General features: G+C 51.1%; 1 protein-coding gene across 9 annotated transcripts in view; it reads left to right on the top strand.

Annotated features, from left to right (window-relative positions):
- The window catches only part of Hcf (Host cell factor), a 65,783-nt gene extending 52,959 nt beyond the window's left edge, over positions 1 to 12,824 (top strand). For 8 of the 9 annotated variants that reach the window (XM_089572087.1, XM_089572080.1, XM_089572082.1 and 5 more), the window contains 6 exons: positions 440 to 1,859; positions 3,759 to 3,902; positions 4,457 to 4,851; positions 6,625 to 7,297; positions 7,849 to 7,912; positions 12,127 to 12,824. In XM_089572087.1, coding sequence (XP_089428213.1) covers positions 440 to 1,859; positions 3,759 to 3,902; positions 4,457 to 4,851; positions 6,625 to 7,297; positions 7,849 to 7,912; positions 12,127 to 12,169 — 2,739 coding nt within the window. In that variant the 3' untranslated portion in view covers positions 12,170 to 12,824. Of the gene's footprint in view, positions 1 to 439; positions 1,860 to 3,758; positions 3,903 to 4,456; positions 4,852 to 6,624; positions 7,298 to 7,848; positions 7,958 to 12,126 lie in introns of all 9 variants that reach the window. The other variant, XM_089572085.1, reaches the window with a different exon arrangement.
- Positions 12,825 to 24,243: the final 11,419 nt, after the last annotated feature.

Genomic DNA, 24,243 nt, shown 5'->3' with positions numbered 1-24,243 from the left:
GACGCGATGCCCACACACAAAGAAGCTCCAGCACTACCATTTGGACACTGAAAGAAGCTGCGGAGAACTTTACCATTGTGAAGCAGTTTGCTCCTGCCACTTCCAATAGCGTGCACGTATTAAAACATTTGATGGAACTACGAGAAATCGCTGTTGTCGCACAGTTCTCGTCTTAAAAGGCAGTAACAATTGTCCAGCATTCCCACATAATATATTTCGCCTGCATGCGAACGGTTCTTGGCATATTTGGCGGGCCATTCAGTAATTCGACATTTGGATAATTCGGACGTCTATTCCCACTCCTTGAAGTTCAAATTAACGAGGTGTGACTGTATATCTTTCATGTGCTCTGTTAAGCGGTTAATGTAGATGCTGCGGGTGCCTACCTTGTGCAAAGACCCTGATGTATAAACTCTCCAATGCTGCTCTGGTTTCTCAGGGTGTGCCAATGGAGACTGATGCTGACAGCACAACAGACCCGGCAGCCATGCAGTCTGCTCAGGCTCTGCTCGACACTATGGTGCCAGTGAAGATCACTGCAGAGGGCGTGTGTGATGATGGAGTGCAGTCTGCTCAGCAAGCTTGTACAGACGGCATCCACTGCGGCACACCGGAACATGCACAGACGGCATCCACTGCAGGCACACCGGAACCATGCACCGACGGCATCCACTGCGGCACACCGGAACCATGCACAGACGGCATCCACTGCGGCACACCGGAACCGTGCACAGACGGCATCCACTGCGGCACACCGGAACCATGCACGGACGGCATCCACTGCGGCACACCGGAACCGTGCACAGACGGCATCCACTGCGGCACACCGGAACCGTGCACAGACGGCATCCACTGCGGCACACCGGAACCATGCACAGACGGCATCCACTGTGGCACACCGGAACCATGCACGGACGGCATCCACTGCGGCACACCGGAACCATGCACGGACGGCATCCACTGCGGCACACCAGAGCCCTGTACTGATGGAATTCATTGCGGCACTCCTCAACCTTGTACAGATGGAATTCATTGTGGCACTCCTGAGCCCTGTACAGATGGAATTCATTGCGGCACTCCTGAGCCCTGTACAGATGGAATTCATTGCGGCACTCCTGAGCCCTGCAAAGATGGCATCCACTGTGGCACACCTGAACCCTGTACAGATGGTATCCACTGTGGTACACCTCAGCCCTGTACAGACGGCATCCACTGTGGTACACCTCAGCCCTGTACAGACGGCATCCACTGCGGGACACCTGAGCCCTGCACAGATGGTGTACATTGTGGTACGCCCAAGCCGTGCACAGACGGCATCCATTGTGGCACGCCTGAGCCCTGCACGGATGGCATCCACTGCGGGACACCTAAGCCCTGCACAGATGGCATTCACTGTGGAACCCCGGAGCCCGACGAAGATTGCGAGATGCCCGAGCAGTTCCGTTGTGGCAGCCCGGAGGCCGATGCAGATTGCGAGATGATCGAGCAGTTTCGCTGTGGCAGCCCGGAGCCCCCCTGCCGGGTGTCTCCAGTGCTGCAGAACAAGTCCCTGCTGCGGCCCGTTCCAAGGCGCCTGGGTGTGTGTGTGGTGGCCTGTTCAGATCAGGGCGAAGGGAGTGGCGAGGCCAATGGCAACGAGCAGCCTCCGCCGAGTGAGGACTCTGCGCCTCCCGACAGTGGGGGTGGGGGCGAGGAGCCACCTGGCCAGGGTGACAGTGGGGAGCAGCCGCCGGCCCCGCCTCCACCACCAGCCCCCGGTGGTGGTGGAGGGGGTGAGGAGCCGCCGGAGGAAGACCAGAATGCGGGCACCCCAACAGATGCCCCAGCGGAGACACCTGAGCAGGAGGAAGAGAAAAAAGGTGAGGGTGCACACATGGTATCAGGAATATAGGCTGTATTCCCAGGGAATGGCTTTTGGGGGGCCCTCTCCCTCTTGCGTCATGTGAGGTATCATTTCCTGGACAGGAGGTTGCTTAATGATATAGTAGTAGAATCTCAAGAAGGGTTTTCTGGTGGGCTAGTTGGTGCTTGTCATTCATGATTAAATTGCGCGAAAAAAACACGGACAGAGACAGAAAACACGTACACACACAGAGCGCTCTGTGTGTGTACGTGTTTCCTGTCCCGTTCTTTCGCGCAGTTTATTTGTAGCAGAATCCCATTGATGCAAATTCCTGGGGAGCACGCAAAATACTCGTATGATCCAAAACTGGTCATTTTGAATATGAAAACGAAGAAAACACAATCTTATCTTATTTGTGGGATTATTTACTTCCACTAAGTTCACATAGCTTGTTTGGGCGACATTTTTCGCAATGTTGCCAAGCAGAACTGAATTCCTCACAGGTACATTCTGCTGCCCAACAGTGGTGCTAGGCCTAGCTCCTTTGCCAAGTCGGTGTGCTTCCTCTTTGGGTCGTCGTCGGCTTTCTTCAGTGTTTCCAGCTTGTCCTTTAAAATAAGGGCCTCTCTAACCATGTACAGGCGAGACATGCAACATGCCGCAAACTGGTGTATGAGGATTTGCCGCACCACCACCAGCCACTGATGTAGAACGGCGAAGCCTGCCACCTATCATTGCTTGGTGCAAAGTTCAATTTGTCCATTTGTTTTTGGCTCTTATTATCAGCTGAAAGTCGGCCTTTCTTCCCTGACACCCTTTTGATCGACATCATCATCATCAAGCATGTGCTGCCAGTTCTCTTGGTGTTCACATATTCATATTGTCCACAGCAGCCTTAGAAATTGTTCGTGTCATCCTGAACTGCAACGCATGTGTATAACGCAGTCTGCATGGGACATCACCAAGTTCAAACAGATCATTGAGGTTCTACTGTATCACCACTTTTTTCAAGGCCATGCTCGAATGCGACTTGCAGGGTGCTTTATTGGGGAGACTGTGTCTAATTTCAGCCCCCAGTGTTTTGGTGGAACACCTTCCTAGGTGTTTTTTGCACATTTAGGTTGCAATGCAAGCAACGTCCTCATGGGGATGGCCTGCGCTCAATTTGTGTGTTTGTGTTGGCAGGGAGTGATGGATAGTAATATCAAAAATATGTGCCAGTACACAGTAAATTTTTTATGCCGGGTAGCGGAAGCTATGAGTCCCTGCGATGCGTAGGTCGCAGCTGAGTGTGACTGCTTGGAGTGTGCAGTGCTTTGTAGGTGCTGGTACTTGAAGATTGCTCTTCCGCGCTTGATGTTTTCATGCGATGGGAGCCACAGTCTTCTTTTGTAAGTTTGAGCTAGAGTGGAAGGGCTTGCCTTCTGATCTGTGTCACCAGAATTCCTCCAGCAACGGCCAGGCTTCACACTTCACTTTGACAACGGTTTCAGATCGTTCCGTTTGTTTGTCGAAGGCTCTACGACATGTGGTAGCTTTGTTGTGGGAACCTGTGTGGCTAGTGGCAGCCCTCGAGTGTGTATTTATATCTGCACGGGTTTCTACTCCAGTTCAAAACCGTCTAAAACACCCTGTTGAGCTAGCTTTGAAGTTGCAAAGTCTGGAAACGTTAGCTAGTAGGCTAATTTTGACGTCCCAAAGCAACACTGTGGCATGCCATTGTGGCGAGCTTTGAATAACTGGAGTTTGCATAATGTGCCCCAGTGCCTCTGGGTGCATTTGCTTCTTTGCCTCTGGTGCCGTGACAGTGTATCCAACCCACAACCTTGTGCTGAACAGAAGTTTTTTGCTGAGAATCAGTATCGGACCCTATCTGTGTCGTATCGGTTCTTAATATCAGGTGCTTTCCTTTCAGCCGAGGGTGAGAACGAAGAGGAGTCGGCTGCAGGCGGCCTGTCTCTGGAGACGCCTGGGGCTCTGCCCCCAGACCAGATGTGTGTGGATGACCCACCCCCTCAGCAGCCGCAGGCACTGCCGGCTGATCAGGCCCCCGATGGAGGCAAGTGACTCCTTTGCCACTCTGTTTTATGAGCCCATGAGCATATCACCGCGGTGTCAGGGGTTAGGTAACCGTGCTGCTGAGCTGGAGTACTCGGGTTCAATCCTGGCTTTGGTGGAAACAAATGCAAAAGGCATCAATTTGTTTTATTGATGTCAACACACGGTAAAGAGCCCCCGGTGGTCTGAATTTATGTGGAACCCACCACTTAGTTGTCCCTCGTAGCTTATGTGTCAATTTGGGACGTTAAACCTCAGAATTCATTAGGGTTATTGCAGCAGGGGACAAAGTACGCTGGCTGTGTAGCTGTTTGATATTTGCAAAACACATCCCATTTCCCCCTGCATTTTTGCTAAGTGATGAGCCGCTCCTTCTGTGCCAGCAAATTTTAGTTTCTTGAAGGCATTGTCCTTCCTAAAACACTTTAATTGTACTTTAAATTGAAAAAGTTTTGTGTCACAGCCTTATAGCTTATCACAGCATCTCTGAAAACTATTATTTGAACCTGTTTAGTCCATTACTACTTGCACTAAACAACCACCCTGTGTTTGCAGCTGTGCCTGGGGAGGCAGAGTCTGCGGAAGCTGCAGCAGCAATGGCGGCAGCAGCAGAAGCAGAAGCAGCAGCAGCAATAGCAACTACAGGAGCTGCAGCAACTACAGCAGCAGCAGTAGCGGCAGCAGCTGCAGCAACTACAGCAGTAGCAGCAACCGCGACGACGACAGCAGTAGCAACAGCAGCGGCAACGGTGGCTGCGGCAACTGTGGCTGCTGCGGCAGCATCTGTGGCGGAGCCTTCAATGTGTGCAGACCCCTTGACCACACTGGCATCGGCAGCCGTGTCAACTGCTAGCAGCACGCCGCCAACACCGGCGCCTGCGCTTGCTGCTGCAGCTGCCACCAATGGCCTGGCGGCGACCATAAAAACCGAGGAGGATATCAAGCCGGTGGTAAGCTGCACTTCTAGTTCACTCGCCTGGAGTGCACAGTTTGTTCTTCGGTGGTGCCAGACAAGATGTGCTAAATTGCAGTGAGCCACTTGGCATAATCTTCTGTTCCACAGCTTGCTTTGTGCGCGGTGTTGAATTGTTTCGTTGAAGTCTCACTGGTTAACTGTAATGCAATGCAAGGTGCATGCACTTTAGTGATGACAAAGCAAGCCTTGTTCCATGACTCAAGGCAATAGTGCTTTAGAAGAATATCACGCCAGCAGGGCTGAAGTTTACTATTCTTTAGTGATCGAAGAATGTGCAGTAAAACCTCGGTTATACAACTTTGAAGGTTCCACGCACGCGGAACCTTCTTATAATCTGGGCGTCATATAATTAACAATCTCGTGCAATTGCCACATTCGCATAATAAATGTGTCGGCGACTCTGCTCCATGCTTTTAAAAGTGCCTGTTCTCATTCCGCGAGAATTAGTTCTGAGACTGCACGCAGCCAGGCTTTTCGGCGTCGAAGAGGCGGCTTTAGACAACGCGCACGTGCGCTCCCGTCTCTGCGCATGAAATAAATGTCACAAGTCCCATGAAAACGGTGATTTGGACGATGCGCCGGAAATACGGCTGCTTTGACTCTTCGGAGACGTTTTGCGGCGCTGTAGGACCATGCCAGCGACATGTCCTTCTGGTCAGGATTCCTCTAGAACTGATGTCACTCAACGGCAGCACGCAGCGGTGTCTGTACTAGGAATTCATGTCATAAAGGGAACTGGAAAGTTCGCCTGCGACGCGAACTTGCTGGCGGTGTGCTTTCTGCAGCGATGTTCGGCCTACTGCACGCCACTCGCTCCTGGCTCGCTCGGTGTCGCTAGGCCTGATATGCTCCACACTGAAGCCGCAGCAGAAAGCGCTTTCGAACTAGCCCCCGGTGATCGTAGAAACGTCTAATCTTGTTGCTGCCTCTACAATAACTTCATGCTGATATGAATGTGCAGTTGAGTTTCGTAGGGCTTTCATCAGCAAAGCGTGCAGAAAAACTGGCCAGGCGAGCCGCCTCTTTCCGACTGCCCCGGGTCACATGCGCGAAGTCCAAGTCCACGCTGTCAGCAGAACCATCATTACAGACAGTTGTGTGCTCTATTGCATCGCACGTCTTGATTCTTATCTGGAACGAACTTGGTTGACGTCACGTCTGCCAATAAAGTGCTCCGCCAGCCTCTCTCATTCCAGACGGTTGCCGCCAGCCTTAATGTGAAGCAGGGCGTGCACATTTTTCCGTCGTACAATCAAGCCTTTTAATGCATTATCTCTGTAGGAAGTTTGCCGGGCCCGCACCAGGTCATCGTAAAATGCGGGTTGTCGCATGAATGGGGCACGCATCATCGGGGTTCCACTGTATGTGATATTATCAAGGGGATGCAGGATGTGAGTGAATTTAGAAAGGTGCTACAGACTAGAAATTTTGGGGGAACTGTTTGCATTTTGTGCAGAAGGTAGTATGCTGACCAGCATGTGCTTCAGTGTCTAAATGATTGGTGTTGTTAGGTGAAGTGCTCTGGTGTAATATCACGGCTCTACGAAAAAGTCATAAATGCAGTGTGACTTCCAGGCAGGCATGACAGTGACATTGGATTGTGTACCTTCAAAGGAAAGAGACAACTGTAGGGTGCAAAGAATGCTGGCTGTTAATGTAGGTAAACACAAATGTGGAATGCGGGAAAGGCCGTGTTGTATTTTGCTGTGCCTCGGGGACTGAAGGCTGGGGCCATTTTCATATGCAGATTGATTCGAAACCCGCTATCACGCCAGCACCACCACCAAGCAGTGGAAGCAAGCGCGACGGCCTGTGGTATGACGTGGGTGTGTTCAAGGAAACGTCGTGCCTGGTGTCTCACTTTTACCTGCCCTCGGAACAGTCCGAGCAGCTGCAGCATCGCAAGGAAGATGATGTGGACGTCGTGTCGGTCGGCGGCAGTCACGCAATGTTGCAGAAGCAGGAACTCCTCCCTGGCACAGCCTACAAGTTCCGGGTGGCTGCCATCAACGCCTGTGGGCGAGGTCCCTGGAGTGAGGTGTCGGCATTCAAGACATGCCTGCCGGGATACCCGGGGGCGCCCTCTGCCATCAAGATCAGCAAGGGCCCCGATGGGGCTCACCTCTCCTGGGAGGCGCCCCAGGGAAACCCTGGCGACGTCACGGAGTACTCGGTGTACCTGGCCGTGCGGTCGGCGACCACGTGTGACAGTGCGGGTCCCGCCAAGACGGTCACTTCAAACCCGTCGCAGCTGGCGTTCGTGCGGGTCTATTGCGGGCCCCAGGCGGCATGCACGGTGGCGACTGCCTCCCTGGCATCCGCGCATGTTGACACCACCAGCAAACCCGCGATCATCTTCCGCATTGCGGCTCGCAATGACAAGGGATATGGCCCTGCCACCCAGGTCCGGTGGCTCCAAGGTGAGCACAACTGGGGATGAGCTGGCTGGGCATAGACAAGAGCAGGGTTCTCAAACACGGGGCCCGCCGGTTCTGAAGATTTCACCTTTTGTTGCGGAAAAGCCTCACTCACTGCCCCTTGGCCTGCTCTGTTGGCATGTAACTTTTTTTGTAGCCGTTTGCTTTTATTAGACTGCTTGGAACAGTACAGTTGACTTCTTAAAAACACGGACTCAAGGCAAGCCGAGAATTCATTCTATTATCCCTGTCCTGCGCCAACAACAGCCACCCTATCCCTGTGAACTTCTAAATCTCCTCTGTCCACGTGATGCTTTGCCACATCCTATTTACCTTACCTCAGAATCCATTCTTTCTCTAAAGGAGCGATTGATTGTTCTTCGTATTACATGCCCTCTCCATGCCCACTTCTTTTTGATTTCAGCTGAGATATCATTTTGTTGTCATTACTGCAATCTTTCGGTTGTAGTGTCTGCAAATTGATGTGAACGATAGTGGTGAAAGTGTTAGCCCTAGTGGAGGCCCTCTCGTCAGCAGCTTCAATTTGTCCGCAGACGGTGTGGCCCTGAGTGCTGGCCGGGGAGCTGGAGCAGCTGCTAAGCGACCAGCAGCTGATGGGTGAGCCCAGCTTTTGACAAGTCCTCTCGTAGCTGCACAGCGGCGGTAGGTTGCATTTATACTCTGCGACGGCTTTTTCTGGCAGTGGAGCAAGCTGGAGCTACGGAGTCGAAGCTTGCTGTCTCTTCCTGCGAAGCGCAATATAGTCCCTGCTTAACTGTTGTCCTCTTAAAACATAGTGCATTGTCAGTATTCATTATTTAAGGCATATTTCTAATACTGCTGCCAACCTTCAACACTAGAAAGTCGAGGACTAAGCAGTTTTCTTGATTACAATGAATTCGCTAATCACGTTCCAGTACACGAAGCTTCCATAGTTGGCGCCAGCGACAGAAGCTACTGTGTAGAGAACAGTGCACCACCATGCGGCCGAACCATTTGGTGGAATGGCACAGTTGGGGATGCTCTGCCCTCTGTAGCTTTCTCTTCACTGCCAAGAAAAGCTGTCGCCGGCTGTATAGGGGTGTGAATATTGGAAATCGAGAGTACAGCTGCCGAACGATTTTACAGACTCGGTGAGACCCGAAAAATGGTCAGCGTGACTGAACAGACTGAAGAATTTGCGAACTAAAAAAGTCACTTTACTGAGACGAAATCGGCTTGAAAAAAAAGATGACTAGTTTTGCCTTCTGCCATGGCTTACCCACAAGCTTAATACAGTAAAACCTCGTTAAAACGTACCCGCTTAAACAGTACTTTCGTTTTAAAAGTAGTAAAGTCAAGTCCCCGACTGAGCACCCATTGAACATAATGCATTTTGCATCCGCATAAACCGTACCAGCTTATCGCGGTCGTATCGGTTAGCACGTACCATTTTCACTTTTCGTCGCACTCGCGCGTGACGAAATCACGCCGGTAGCACCGACCCAAAGGACGGTTCTAATGACAAATTGGCGCCAAAGTTGGTAATCATACAACTAGCGCCATCTTTGGGGGTTTTATTGCCGCGGCAGCAATAACTACCCGTGGCCTCCGCGACGGCGAGCCGCCGGAGCCGATCGCGGAGGCCATAATTCGGAAAATCGGATAACTCGACGCGCACGCGAGGTCCCTGCAATTATACATAAGAGTCTATGGGGCGAAACTCTCGTTAATTCGAACAAATTTTGTCGTGCGTCGGTTAATTCGACTTCACTCCGCAGCCCGCAAAGCCGGTGCGCCGAGAGCAAAAAGAAAAAAATACTGCCACGAGCGGCGCTACTGTACTGCTCATAGGCGATCGGTATGGTCATCGTCATCAGCAGCGTGAGAAAGGGCGAGGGAAGCGAGGTTAGCGGCGGCCGAAGCAGCTGGCGTCTTTTTTTTTTTTTGTGCTTTGTTGTGTCGCAGCAGTCGTGCGCTGCTTGTTGCTGTTTTGTTGCGACTGAGAGAAGGGTGAAAGGAAATTGCACCCTGCCTACTGGCTCAGCCGAGCCACCACCGCTGCCTAGTGCAGATAGAGGAGAGTTAAAAGATCAGAGGAAAGATAAAGAGAAAAGATAAGACGCGTGTCGCAGCAGCAACCGCGAAGCCGACGCTGGCTGAAAGAACAGATAAGCGGCCAAAGCCGCGCCGCCCGCTTCACCTCCTCCCCGCGCTACTTTCGAGTGGGTAGCGCGCAGTGCCTGCGCGCTGGACAGTGATGAGGACGACGTGGAAAGTGAGGGTGATTTGGGCCCAACAGTGGCAGAGGCTGCGCCGGCTGTAAACGTGATGCGGCTGTTCGCTGAAAAAAGGGGACTGGCCGAGAAGCTGGCTCGCGGCCTAAATGAGTTTGAGGCTGCTGTTGTCGCTGCCAGAACACCGCGGCGTCAAACGAAGATTGCCGACTTTTTCAGTGCAAAATAAAGGCTGCATGTTTTTTTTCCTTCTTTCAACTACTACTGATCTCTGGTTTTGTTTTTTGGTAGGTAAGTGGGCGATTTTATGCTACTCCTGTTAAGCGGTACTACCGTTTAGTACGTACTTTTTCCGGGTTCCGGCCAACTACGGTTTAACGAGGTTTCACTGTATTTGCTTGGTATCTGAGTCATGCTTTCGTTTCCCAGGCCACGGGTGTCCGCGGCACACCGCACGCTACTGATAACATTTGCGTGGTTCGCAGATCATGGTGTGAATTATGTCATGAACGGACAGGCAGTTTTGTGCTACCACACCGCAGTGCCCCCCCCCTCCCCCTGCCACTGCTCTACAGTAACATGTTCCGTGCGAGATATTGGCAAGCGTATGCTGAATGAGTCAAGGACTGAGTTTTCAGTGAAACGATGGCCCGCCGGACCAAGAGATGGAACGTGTGGGAAGTTGTTGGCTCTGATGACCCCCCCCCCCTTCTTAACTTCCCTTCTCCCCATTCTGTGGGTGGCAGTGGAGTCTGTGCCACGAAGGATGCTCTTGCTATTCGTGTTATCGGGGTGACCATACATCTTCGGCGGTCTGGGGCCACCAGACCTCCGTGGATAGCGTTTTTACGATTGCGATTAACATTGAGCAACAAAAACTGAACTGCTGATTGCAGCTCCAAGAAATTTTGCCCACTTCACGAAATTTGCACATGCCACAAATGTATGCATGTTTTGTCAATTAGGTCATTTTTTTTTTTGCATTGTTGGTCCTTTTTTAGAGCGCTGGTTGTAAATAACTATTAACTGGAGCCAAAAGCTGCTCGGAACATGCCAAGCGCTACCTGATGCTGAATTCCACACCTGCATGGTTTTAATGGTAGAGTAGGAGTAAGTGAGGCATGTCTAAAAATTTTATTTTGTATCTTGGATTTTTCGTTATGAGTTCCCAGAGGTTAAGATTTTCCTTCGCAGAAAATTAGGTGCCTGAGCCATGACCAGCTGTAAACATGCCAGTGAAGAAAGTGAATGGTTGCCAGTGTAAGATATAGTTTTTGATCGCAACGATAAGTGCACGGTGCACGCGAACATGGGGCTGAGCACAAGAAAAATGAAAAGATGGAAATTTTCAGCTACAAGGGGCAAGAATAATTGTGGGCGACAGAAACAAAAAGCCTCGTGTCTACCGTATGGAACTCCGCGCCGGACTGTCTGGCGCAGTTACATTCCGGCATCTTTGGTTTCCAATGGCACTTGGGCTTGTTGCATGGCTTGCAGAGCGGGAAAATTGATATGTGAAGGGCTAAGCAGAGTACCATATTTACTCGCATAATGAACCCATTTGAATAATCGACCCACCCCTCATTTTTGTCGTCAAGAATTTAATTTTTTTTTCCTTCAAAGCGGGAGCTTTTATTAGCACATTCCTTAGTTTCGCACCGTTTGCAGTACGCCAAGATGCTACACAGCAATAATGTCATGGCTTGTTTATCTTGACGGGAGCTCTTGCGGGGGTGGCGCCCTTGGCGAATTTGGCAGAGTGCCAAGACACTGGGTGCCTTCGACAGGAGCTTCAGCAGTGGTGGCCTGCTCGAAGCGCTGCCACGCGCCGAGCTGTGTCAGTGTGTTGTCTTCACATGCACACGACCTTCAGGGCAGGTTTTCAGTATGTTCGCTTGATCTTGCCGCGATTGGCTAGCGCCATCGACCGTCACACTAATAATGAACTGTCCCTGCAACTTGATCTAAACTTTTCTTGAAAAAAAAGTGGGGGTTCATTACGCTAGTAAATACGGTGTGTCTATTCGAGAGCGCGTCGTTCGGGGTACGATTCCTCAGGCAGTGCATTGTCTTCAGCTGTCGTTAGGGATGCTCCTGCCCACACTGTGGTCCAAGGTGCTGCTGTTTGTCCGTTTTGTGAGCCGCCTGGTTGCAATTTGCGAGCAATGTTGTGGACCCCCTTTTGTGTCATCTGGTGGTAGTTGTGGAGCAAAATGGTGGTTTGAGCTAGTTGGTACATCTTTAATTATTTTGACTATTTTGACAACCAGGCAGCCCTGGCTTCCCTAATTGCAGTTTGTGCCTTCGCCAGTGCAGTTAAGCAAAAAAGCGAGGCGTTAAGGCTGGTAGGTGATATGAATTTAGTTGGCCTAAATTTTGTATCTAGATTCTTAACTTTCTTTTGCGTGCTTTTTGCGGGAAGCGCAGGGGCTTTGGGTTGTCAGTTGTGTGCATATAATCTGTGTTTTTTCAATTAAACTTTAAGTTGTTAGTAGCGCTTGTCCTTGTCTTCCTTCTCTGTTCTTGTTCCTAGTCGCAGCGCTGGTGAAATTTTATAGTTGTGGAGGTGGCATTGGCAGAGTGTCGTGAATGCCTTGTCTGTGTGTTTGCCTGCAGGAAAGGAACGCCTGCCAAGAAGGTCAAGAGTGAAGACTCCTGAGCGGCTGGCTAGTCCCCACTATCATTTTATCGTGCCCTATTTTTAACTGCTTTCTTCTCCCACCTGCCTGTTATTTTCATTTTTTTTTTTTGTGTTATATCATCGAGTGTGACGACATTTTTAAGAACTGCATCCCCTTCCCCCTCACCGCACACGCGCCACTCTCATCCTCCTCCTCTCTGGCCCCCCGCGGCCTGTACATAGGCACCGCCGCAGTGCTCCACATCCAGGTCTTCTGGGGCAGACAGGGGACAGCGACGGCATGGGCCCTGTGGCGGGAGCCTGATGCCACGCCTGGCAGTTGGGTTGCGTTGGTTGTAAATATTACGGCGTGCTCTTTTTTATTTTTTTTGCTTGAATTGTTATTCTTCAGTTTGGTTTTTTCGAAGAGTGTTTTTCATCTCGGCTTAAAGCACCCATATGACGAAGACGTTTGCGCACGTGCAGCCGATTCAGCGGACCTTCATTTGTACAGTCACCCTTCCACAGGCCAGAGCGAGGCTGACATGCTGCCGACGCAGTTGCCTCCTCCGTTGTGTGTTGGCCTCTTTGCCCCTCTTCCCATCTCCCGATTGACGGCACCCTGACCTGCTGCCAGATCATCGCTGTTTTTTTTTTTTTGAGGAAATAAAGAATTGAATTGTAGACAATTAAATTCTTGTAGTGTGTTGTTATTTCATTACTGCTGAAATTGTGGTTGACTCTGCAGAAGCAATTGCTGAGCAGAAAAAGGGTGCAGTATTTTCAACCACCTGGGAATCTTTAACATGCACCAACATTGCACAGGAGCGCTTTTTCTCTGCGAGAGACTGAAGCATGAGAACGAAAGTACTTGGCGAAAAGGAGCACGGTGAGGTGGCATTCTGCAGGCACCTGGAGAAATAAGTTGTTGTTGATTATGACTTGCAGCTCTGTCGCATGTTTCTTTGCCTGCGTTAGCACCCCAACAAGCTGATCTGCTAACGCTGCAACTCATCAGGTTGTTACAGTATGAGTTACGTTAACAGGAATCTACTGTTACCGTGATGACCAGACAAGTCCACCTCCTGTCTACACGTTTGGCCTAGCGTTTGGCTTTGACATTCGGCTGCTGTGGAGCCACCAAGCAACAAATAAAAATCCGATAATTTCATGTGAACCGCATTCGTGACTTATTCAGTTTCAGCGTGCCAGCGATGCTGCCTTGCTTGGGCTTGTTCGCCACGTGCTGTGGGGCCTGGACGTTGAAGCCGCCTTGCCGCTGCTTTGGCGGTACACACCGCTAGGTTTTCTCGTCGCATTGTCTTTGATGTTGCTGCTTCGACAGCAGGCACTGCAGGATATCTTGTTGCCAAAGCCAGTTTACCTCTAATCGGCACGAATTGTGGGTTCTGGACATGGTTGCAGCTTTCATTTCCACTCACAAACACTTTGTTGGTTGTCCCAGCAGCGGCAGGGTCGGTTATTGAGCTCGGTGCTCGCTCTGCAGAAGCATGTGACAAAGTAGAGAATTTCTGGTTTTCGCCTCTTGAAGGGCTTCGCTTGCATGTATTTTCATAAAAGCAAAATATGTACTTGCAACTTGGGGAAAGTGAGCCCTCTGAGCATAGACTGGGACTGCTCGGGTCACACACGCCCTAAACGGAGGTCGCTTCAGCCGGGACTGGCTTTCAAAATAGCGCATCGGTTTCCGCGGGGGTGGTCTGCCCCTAGGCACGCTAATCCGTGGTGTGCGTCAGTCGTATATACGTTGGCGCCTGGGACGCGACAGCACGCACCGCCTTCCAATGTGAACGGGTTTCAAGGTAACCGATGAGCGCGGGAGGGGCAGGCGTATACTAGGACCAAAGACCGCGCGGCACCTTTGGGGGTGGCTGCACCCTAGTGAAGGGGGCAGTGCCTCGCCTCCTGGATTCTTTTCCACACTGCAAGGAGAGAGTGACCGCATGCATAGTCGAAATAGCCTTTACAAGCCACCTTTCGAGGTTTATTCCGGGCACTTGATGAATAAACATTAAAAAGCACAAAAAATAATTGAAACTGCGCGGCCCAGCGGGCGTACAAGCAAGGAAAGCTGCGACTTCATACTTTTCATGCAGTGTGCTACGCAGCTTGCAGCACGATGTTCGCAAGTCCGCACTGCAGAGCTCGCAAAATTGGCACTGTTTGTGCATTCCCTTGAACACTCGTCTCCCCCGCCAAACCCTCTGCCCCTGTGTGTGCCTGAGTCATAAAACTTTGCACTCTACTACACTAGAGAGCCGGACTGTCTTGACGCTAGTGATGCAGAACTATCGGAAAATTAACTATCGATAGTACCGAGTTTTTTTGGAACTATCGATAGTGCTACTATCGATTACTATGGATAGCAATGCTGTCGATTCTACTATCGATAGTAGTAACAATATTGATATGCATGTGTTGGCCAGCGATATAACCAAAACATTTGTGGTACCTGATTGGTTTCACGGTCTCATGAGGCTTAATGTCCCAAAGAGACTCAAGCTATGAGAGATCCTGTAGTGGAGGTCTCCGGGTAAATTTCGACCAGCTGTGGTTCTTAACGTGCACTGGGACAGTTCGGAAAAATACCTGGAACTGCATCCGATGAAAGAACAAATAGCCCAAGTTGGGCTGGCTTGCACGACACTATTGTGCACTGCAGACGTCATCTTGCTGACGTAGTTTGCAGAAATGCTTTTCGCACACATGGTTTCCAACTAGGGCATTCGCATGATAACACTTTATCCAGCAACTTTACGTAGGGAACGTCTGTAGAGCTCGGTGACGCGTAGGCTGCGAAAACGGGTGAATCCTGTAAGTTACTCATACCATCACCTCCATACCACACACTTGGGAAACCATGGTAGAGAGAGGGTGCGGTAGATGGACCTTGGCGATCACAAAATGAACAAGGGAGGGGAAAACCTCAGTTTGCTAGAGCCAACGTTTCGACAAGGGGACTTGTCTTCGTCTGGGCAAACCATGGGAAACCATGTTTAGGATGGAGTGGGTACGCGAAGTTGATTTTATAGAATCGATAGTACTAGATATAACTAGTATCGATAGTACTATCGGAACTATCGATACTAATATCGAAAGTAATAACTATCGATAGTATCGTCAGTACTATCGATAGTTTTGCATCACTACTTGACGCCCATTGCAGGGGTCGTGCTAGCGAGTGGCAGTGTTAAACACTGCATTGCGAATGGTCTCCGGGGTCATGCAGAACTCTGGCTGCTAGCAACAAAGCTAAACCTCTCGTCTGGCAATGTGCCTGGGTATAGTGCCTAGAATATACCAGTATATTCTAGGCACTATAGCCTGGGGATACGATCCTCGGAGCCAGTGGTGGCATCGCAATCCTGCAACACTGGACAAAGTCGCCGTCACGCCTACCGCGACCAACCTGTCCGGTCTTCTCTTAGCATAGCACATTGCTTTGGTCTTCGTGCAGTTGCATGTATCGGCTTGAACGCTGCAAGACCCGCATGTGTATCCATGCAGGTCTCTTTCCACTCGCCGAATTTTGAACGCACAGGTAGAAGCAATAAAGAACAGGACGGGACAGGCGCTTCCCGTCCTGCCTATGCCTGCGCTTTCGAAATTCGGCATGCTATACGAACTGGCCCAGCTAGCAGACATCTTCGTTTATGTCAGCTTTCCGCTCGTGTTCCCGCACACGGTACAGATGTTTCCTGCCCCCAAAATGGCTAACGGCTGTCACCATCATTTGCCGGACTACTACCCTTCGGAGCCGGTATTTCGCTCATTCCTTCCCCACCGTTGGGGTTGACATCATTGTCACTTGGGCTGTTACATTTCACAAGCTCAGTTAATTGATATGCAACTAGGGGTTTTCCCAGGAATCGAAGTGGGAGGGGGGGGGGGGGGGGCGTCTAAATTTCTAAGGGGATGTTGAGGATCTCTTCCCTCAACATCCATATCTCGCTGCGTTAAGGACAACGCAGCGAGCTATGGAAAGAAAAATGATAGGTGTAACGTTAAGAGATCGGAAGTGGGCAGAGTGAGCGAGGGAACAAACGCGGGTTAATGACATCCTAGTCGAAATCAAGAGGAAGAAATGGGCGTGGGCAGGGCATTTAATGCGAAGTCAAGATAACCGCTGGTCCTTAAGGGTAACAGTGGATTCCAAGAGAGGGCAAGCGTAGCGGAGGCGGCAGATGAGATTAAGAAGCTTGCGGGGATACGGTGGTCGCATCTGGCAAAGGAAGAGTTAATTGGAGGGACATGGGAGAGGCCTTTGCCCTGCAGTGGGCGTAGTCAGGCTGATGGTGATGATGTTGACGGTAGGCGAAAACGGTAGTAATTTAATTTTTTTCAATTGTGCCGTTGATGTGTCTCGTATACGACTGCAACTTTTATGGCTACAACACATATGACAGAGGACAAAAATTCCCCGTCGCGTAAAAAAAAAATTGTTCTGAAGCAAGCGGATGGAATCACTGGATAGAAGAGCCGTATCTCCTTCCTACTGTCAGGTTACTGCCGAGTCGGCAACAGTTGCTGGCTCTGCGCTGGTGACCCGCTCGAGAACCTCGACGCTGTTCAGCTAGTTCACGGGCGCCTCTGACTCCCGATGTTCGCCGGAACATCGTCGTTTTTCAAGCTGAGGAAGAGCGACCGCGGGAACCTCAACGCGATGATTCGGGCGGCGGTTAAAAAAGCGCTAGGAATCCCTGCCAAAGCGTCCACTGAGCGCCTGCTCCAACTTGGTGTCCACAACTCGGTGGAGGAGCTGATTGAGACCCATAGAACAAACCAAATTGCCAGGCTGTCGGTGTCCAGCGCCGGCAGACAAGTCCTTCGGGACCTCAATCTCGCGCTGCTCCCCACCACTGAACGCAGAGTCGACATCCCGGAGGCATGGAAAAATATTTTGTCGGTTAAGCCGCTCCCCAAAAACATGAATTTGGAGTATAATCAGGGAAGGTGTGATGCCAGGGCAAAATTTATTCAAAATAATTACGGAAATAAGACAGGCATATACTACGTGGATGCAGCGGGTCCAACCGAGGAGGGCATCTGCACCATTGCGGTGGTGCACGAGGGAAAGCAGGTGAACGGGCTCTCGGTAAAGAGTAGCGACGCGCTACTGTTGGCGGAAGTGTCGATTGCACTGGCCGCCACCCACTCCGACGCAGCGTACATAATGTCGGACTCGCAGCAGGCCTGCCGAAATTACGTGCGGGGTAGGATAGCGCCGCTCGCCCGCAGAATACTGTTGGCATTTGAGAGCAATTCGAATTCGGCTATGAGCAAAAAACAGGTAGTATGGGTGCCCGGTCACCAGGGGGTTGAGGGAAACGAGGCCGCTTACGCGGCTGCCCGAGCGTTCCTTCCCCCGGGTTCCACTCAATTCCCCGGTTCTGCCGCGGCACTCATACCGATTCCGCTAATCTCTTACGCGGATATCACAAACCATTTACGCCTCTGCAGGAGGGTACTCCCGGGACCCGCCAAGGGTCTCGACAGAACCGAGAAGTGCCACCTCAGACGGCTCCAAACCGGGTCTTTCCTAAATCCCGCCGTACTAAACAACGTGGACCCGACATTCACGGGCAGGTGCAAATTCTGCGGGCAGTATGCTGACCTATACCACATTGTGCGGGCCTGCCAGTGCAATACAAATATATCAGTTATAAGTCAGCCAACTAGGGAGGGCTGGGAGGCGGCCCTGTCCAGCTCGGACCTGGAGGCCCAGCGGGCCCTGGTCCAGAGAGCACGGGCAGCGGCGGCAGCCAATGGCGTCCCGGAATAGGGACTGCCACCCAGGTCAACGACCATCCACACCTCCCTTTACCAATTCAGTACAGTGCAACAATAAATGTTTTATCCTCCTCCTCCCTCTAGTTGCCATTTGCATCGACCGAGCCCTCCTTTTCGCTCTATGTGGAAAGAATCTTCACACCCCACAGTTTGTTCTCGATGACTTCTGGCTTTTCATCGGCATGCTCTTCAGAATGTGGCATATGTGAATGTTGTGCTCCCTTGATGCCTAGGATACGGTGCGGACCTCTCCAATTACGGGACTTTCATCCGTATGTTATCCTAACAACACTTCTTTCCTTTTCAGGCGCGCAGGTGCTATGGCAACCCGATCGTAACACGTATACCTCGCAGCATTGTCGCGTTTGATGCAAACAGGCCGTGCTTTCCTTCCATCTGAAGCGGCCGAACCTATTCCTGGGTGCATGGCGCTTCTGCATTCACAGGCTCAGTGGCCCCATCGCCCTTTTGAGCTCTGCCAGCTAGTCCTTGAGCCACATGTGACGTGCTTGTACAATTTTGAGTTCTAGCTTTTTCTACCTCAACATCTCCTTAAAATGTTGGGGAGGAGGGATAACCGCAAACTTGACAGGACTGAAGATCGAGAAGAGGACAGGACGAGCGGTAACTAGCAACTGAAGTTTATTGAAAAAAGACATGTTGCAGCAAAGGTTGCATCTGCGCATAGCGTACGGGAACTAAGATAGTGACACGTGGAACACACAAGATAATTAATGATATACATCGAAACGAACAAGAAACGAAAAAAAAAAACAAAACAAAGAAATGCCTGTCACAGGTTTAACAGAAACCGGGTCTCTTTATCTAAAAGCGCCACGGAAGGCTCACTCACACACATATCAAGCCCAAGTTTGCGCATGTGTGCCGCTTCTAAAATCTCCCTTTCGAGCCTCGACCGGCCCCTTCCGATGATGGTGGCTTTGTTGAACTGTGGGTAGCAGCCATCGCATTCCCTGCAGTGTCTCGGCAGATTTGCGCCATTATCAGGTTTCAAGGAGCGGAAGTGCTGTCGCAGCCTATCGTTTAGACATTGACCCGTCTGGCCAACGTATACTCTGCCGCATCGCAACGGGAACTGGTATACCACATCAGTGGCACAGTTGACATATCTGTGCTCATGCTTCGTCGTGCACGCGACCCTGCGCTTACCTTCCGCCACGCGCCCGCAGAGCTGCGATAGCTTGCAAGGGGCTGAAAAAACAATCTGAATGCCTTGCCTACCTGCCACCCTCTTGAGGTTATGGGCCATCTTGTGCACATAGGGCACAACTTCAAGCGGCCTTTTGTCCAGAGGGTTCGCCTCCTCTTGGCCACGCACCTTGTTCCGCAGTTTCCACAACAGAGATTCCGCCACTGCTTGGAGAACGGGTGGTGGAAAGCCTGACTGCAGCAACTTATCCACTTGGCCCTGAAAACTACCTGCAGCTTTGTGCTGGCATGACTTCAAGAGAGCTGACCTCATACAGGTCATGGCTATGCCTCTCTTAATTAGTTTGGAGTGGCAGGAAGAGAAGGGTAACACGGCCTTTTTTGAACGCGGCCTGTAGGCCCAGCACACGTGGTCATTGGCGCTAAAAGAAAGCTGCAAGTCTAAAAACTGGATGCACTGATCTTGCTGTTTTTCAAGGGTGAAGTTTAAGGAATGGGAACTATGCTTGAAAACCGCGAGAACGTCCCCCGCGACTGTGTCATGACAGGCTTCGTGTCATGACACAGTCGCGGGGGACGTTCTCGCGGTTTTCAAGCATAGTTCCCATTCCTTAAACTTCACCCTTGAAAAACAGCAAGATCAGTGCATCCAGTTTTTAGACTTGCAGCTTTCTTTTAGCGCCAATGACCACGTGTGCTGGGCCTACAGGCCGCGTTCAAAAAAGGCCGTGTTACCCTTCTCTTCCTGCCACTCCAAACTAATTAAGAGAGGCATAGCCATGACCTGTATGAGGTCAGCTCTCTTGAAGTCATGCCAGCACAAAGCTGCAGGTAGTTTTCAGGGCCAAGTGGATAAGTTGCTGCAGTCAGGCTTTCCACCACCCGTTCTCCAAGCAGTGGCGGAATCTCTGTTGTGGAAACTGCGGAACAAGGTGCGTGGCCAAGAGGAGGCGAACCCTCTGGACAAAAGGCCGCTTGAAGTTGTGCCCTATGTGCACAAGATGGCCCATAACCTCAAGAGGGTGGCAGGTAGGCAAGGCATTCAGATTGTTTTTTCAGCCCCTTGCAAGCTATCGCAGCTCTGCGGGCGCGTGGCGGAAGGTAAGCGCAGGGTCGCGTGCACGACGAAGCATGAGCACAGATATGTCAACTGTGCCACTGATGTGGTATACCAGTTCCCGTTGCGATGCGGCAGAGTATACGTTGGCCAGACGGGTCAATGTCTAAACGATAGGCTGCGACAGCACTTCCGCTCCTTGAAACCTGATAATGGCGCAAATCTGCCGAGACACTGCAGGGAATGCGATGGCTGCTACCCACAGTTCAACAAAGCCACCATCATCGGAAGGGGCCGGTCGAGGCTCGAAAGGGAGATTTTAGAAGCGGCACACATGCGCAAACTTGGGCTTGATATGTGTGTGAGTGAGCCTTCCGTGGCGCTTTTAGATAAAGAGACCCGGTTTCTGTTAAACCTGTGACAGGCATTTCTTTGTTTTGTTTTTTTTTTCGTTTCTTGTTCGTTTCGATGTATATCATTAATTATCTTGTGTGTTCCACGTGTCACTATCTTAGTTCCCGTACGCTATGCGCAGATGCAACCTTTGCTGCAACATGTCTTTTTTCAATAAACTTCAGTTGCTAGTTACCGCTCGTCCTGTCCTCTTCTCGATCTTCAGTCCTGTCAAGTTTGCGGTTATCCCTCCTCCCCAACATGTCTGACCAACTGGCCCAAAGCTTCCCCTTGTTCTCCTTAAAATCTTTCTTTGTCACTGCAAAGCCCTCGTTGGCTAGCTACAGCGCAGACAGACGAAGAGGGGCAAAAAAATTCAGGGGGCACTTTGGCTCTCTAAAGTGCTGCAATGCGAAAGCGTTTCCTGGCGCACTGTTCGTTTTTATTTACTTTCCATTTTTCATATTTTTTATTTTTGCTCCTTTTCTTGTTTTTCTTGTTTTTATTTTCATATCCCATTTTATTTTGTTTTTATTTTTGCTTATTTTCTTATTTTTATTTTCATTTTCTTGACTTTATTCCTTTTATTTTATTTATGAAACCTATGCATTCACTTGATGGGCCTTTATTCATGCTGGAGCCTTCGTGGCGGAGTGGTAGCGTCTCCCCTTCAAATGCCAAAGGCCCCGGTTCGATTCCCACCCTCGGCGCAGCAGTGACGCCGAAAGGCGGACATATCTGCCGACGCGTCTGTCGACATTCCTGCCGACGCGTCTGTCGACACTCCTGCCGACGCGTCTGTCGGACATTCCTGCCGACGCGTCTGCTAACGACAGTACGAGGCATTAAAGGCTTTCGCCTTAAAACTACATGAGACTGAGGAGACTCACCTGCACTGTTCGTCGGTCTTTACGGCCTGCTGCTGCACCTTCTGCTGGCATCTGTCTCTGGCCTCCTTGCATCCAAGGGCTTTGGTGTCTGCAGCTGGTCCTTCAGACACGCTGTTGTATTACCCAGCGGTCGCCTCCCAACGTGTATGTTGCTGGCTTTCACCGCAGCATCGGCGGTGACTCCTTGCCGAATCTGCCGCTTCCCGCCTTTGCGATGCTATACTTGGACTGCCAAGGCCGTCTTCCGTTGCTCAAAAACCAATTTACCGACGAGCGAGGCGTAGAACCGAATGAGCGATGGCGTTCTATGGACTCCCTTGCAGCGTTGCAAAACGCTGTCCCGTTCCACTTAGAGGCGAAGCTTAACATCTTAACCACATATCAGTGACCGCACTTTAGGTCAAAAAAGTGTCCCCCTGAATTTTGACGAATGTCCACCGAGATATGCGAGACCGTTACTGCGTAATTTCCTTTCCTCAAATACAATTTTAATTTTCTTCATCACGGCCCCTCTTTCTTCTTTCACTCCCACTTCCTCCCTTCCTCTACGGTGCGGTTCAGGGGTCCACCGAGATGACAAAGAATTACTGCGCCATTTCCTTTCCTCAAAAAGCGTTGCGTTCAAAGGGAAACGCATCGCGCCAAACGGGTGGTGGCGTTGTTCCGTGGACTCCCTCGAACCTGCCCGGCCGACTGGCTCAGGTAGATGGCATAAAACACGCACTCTACGCAGACGACATTACAATCTGGACCACCGAGGGGAGCCTTGGGGAGATAGAGGACCGCCTTCAGCAGGCCGCCACCATAGTCGAAGCATATGCTGCCGACTGTGGTCTCCAATGTGCTCCCGCCAAATCAGAGCTTCTACACGTCAGGACAAACCACAAGGACAACACGTCTCTACACATATCTCTGTCAGGCGGTCCCATCAGAGAAGTGGCGGAGCTCCGGATCCTGGGTCTGTTCATCAATAACAAACTTAGGCCGGACTCTACTATAGCGAAACTCAAGAGCATAGGTGAACAGGTAGGGCGCATGATCCGCCGTGTTTCCAACAAGCGGGGTGGTCTGCGGGGCAGGGACGCGCTACGGCTCGCCTATGCCTTCGTGACCAGCCGGATCCTCTACGCCGTGCCGTACCTACGCACCACCAAACAACAAGACGAGCGCATTGACGCCATCATCAGGAAGGCAACAAAGCGAGCACTGGACCTTCCGGTGGCTACCTCCAACGCCAAACTGAAGGCGTTGGGAGTGGTAAACTCCTATCAGGAGTTGCGGGAGGCCCACCTCGTGAACCAATATACGCGGCTATCGCAGACGGTGCCTGGGCGCCGCCTGCTAAACCGCTTACACATCCAACACACATGCATACCAGAGGGGACGGAGAACATCCCGGTGCTGTGGCGCCACATGCTCTTGGTCGCTCCGCTCCCGCGTAACATGGACATGGCTTCACATGAAGGCAGACGACAAGCGCGGGTTCGCACGCTTGAGAGGCAATATGGGTATAAAGAGGGCGTCTATTACGTGGACATCACAGGGCCGTCGCCCGCGGGATTCTTCACGGCTGCCGTAGTCCACCGGGGAATGAATGTCGATGGGCTATCTTTTCGGGCCCCAAATTCAACACGAGCGGAGGAAGTCGCAATAGCTCTCGCTGCCGCCGATCCAAAATCGAAAACGGTTATTACAGACTCTCGCCGGGCCTGTGAACATTATCTTGCAGGCGAAATATCACCTCTGGCCTCGCAAATTCTAAGACGCGCTCTCGCCGATCCAACTCGCACAAAAGTGATCTGGGCTCCTGGCCACCAGGGTCTACGAGGCAATGAGGCCGCTGATGCGGCCGCCCGAGCGCTCACACACCGGGCTCCTCATCCTAGCTCTCATGGCTCAGAAGCTCATAAACCGCTTCTGCGGTTCCGCGAAATCCTAATTTATTATTGCGACAGCCACCGTCTCTACCCGGCACCTGCCAAGGGGCTGAGTAAGGCGGAGGAGCGAACTCTGCGGCGCCTGCAGACAGGAACCCTTCTCTGTCCTGCAATAGCAAAACACTTCGATCCGAACACAGATGGGCGCTGCCCGCACTGTGGAGAGATCTGCGATATCTTTCACATGGTGTGGGCATGTACTCAGAATCCTCACCTTCCCCCCTCCCCCACCCCCACCCGAGAGGCATGGGAGACTGCCCTCCTCAACTGCTCCACACTGGAGTCCCAAAGGGCTCTGGTCAAGCGGGCGCGAGACGGGGCCTCGTCATGCGGTGTCCCGGACTAAGGATACCGACCATGCAGCAGGGTTATTTATTTTTTTTTTAACCCTCAAGCTCTCTTTGATTAAAGTTTTTCACCACCACCACCACCTCGCAGCACTACAACACGCTGTCGCGTTCCACTTCTAAAAGCGAAGCTTAAGCGTCATTAATTCGCAGTTAATTAGTATTCAGGCATTAATAAGTAATTAATCATTAATTGGTGATTTGTCATCACTTAGTAATTAGTACTCAATTACATGTGACGCCAGCAGTGCCACAGAAGCAGTCAAAGTGGTGCAGAAAACGCTTTCGCCTCTACGCACTTTACACAGTCAAAGTGCCCCCCTGAATTTTAAGGCGGAAGCCTTTAATGCCTCATCGTTGTAAGCAGAAGTTGTCGACAGAAATGTCACGCTTTTCAAATGGCCGAAACGGTCGTGACGTCACAGTGCGCGAATTTCAAACGGGGCCAATTGTACTTTGGCTACTAAGCATGCAACCAATTAAAGGGATCGTATAGTGATGCTCCAAG

Source organism: Amblyomma mixtum, chromosome 2, assembly GCF_055824585.1.
Source record: "Amblyomma mixtum isolate Tamu chromosome 2, ASM5582458v1, whole genome shotgun sequence".
NCBI classification, from domain to species: domain Eukaryota; kingdom Metazoa; phylum Arthropoda; class Arachnida; order Ixodida; family Ixodidae; genus Amblyomma; species Amblyomma mixtum.
This window is presented reverse-complemented; position numbering and strand designations above follow the sequence as displayed.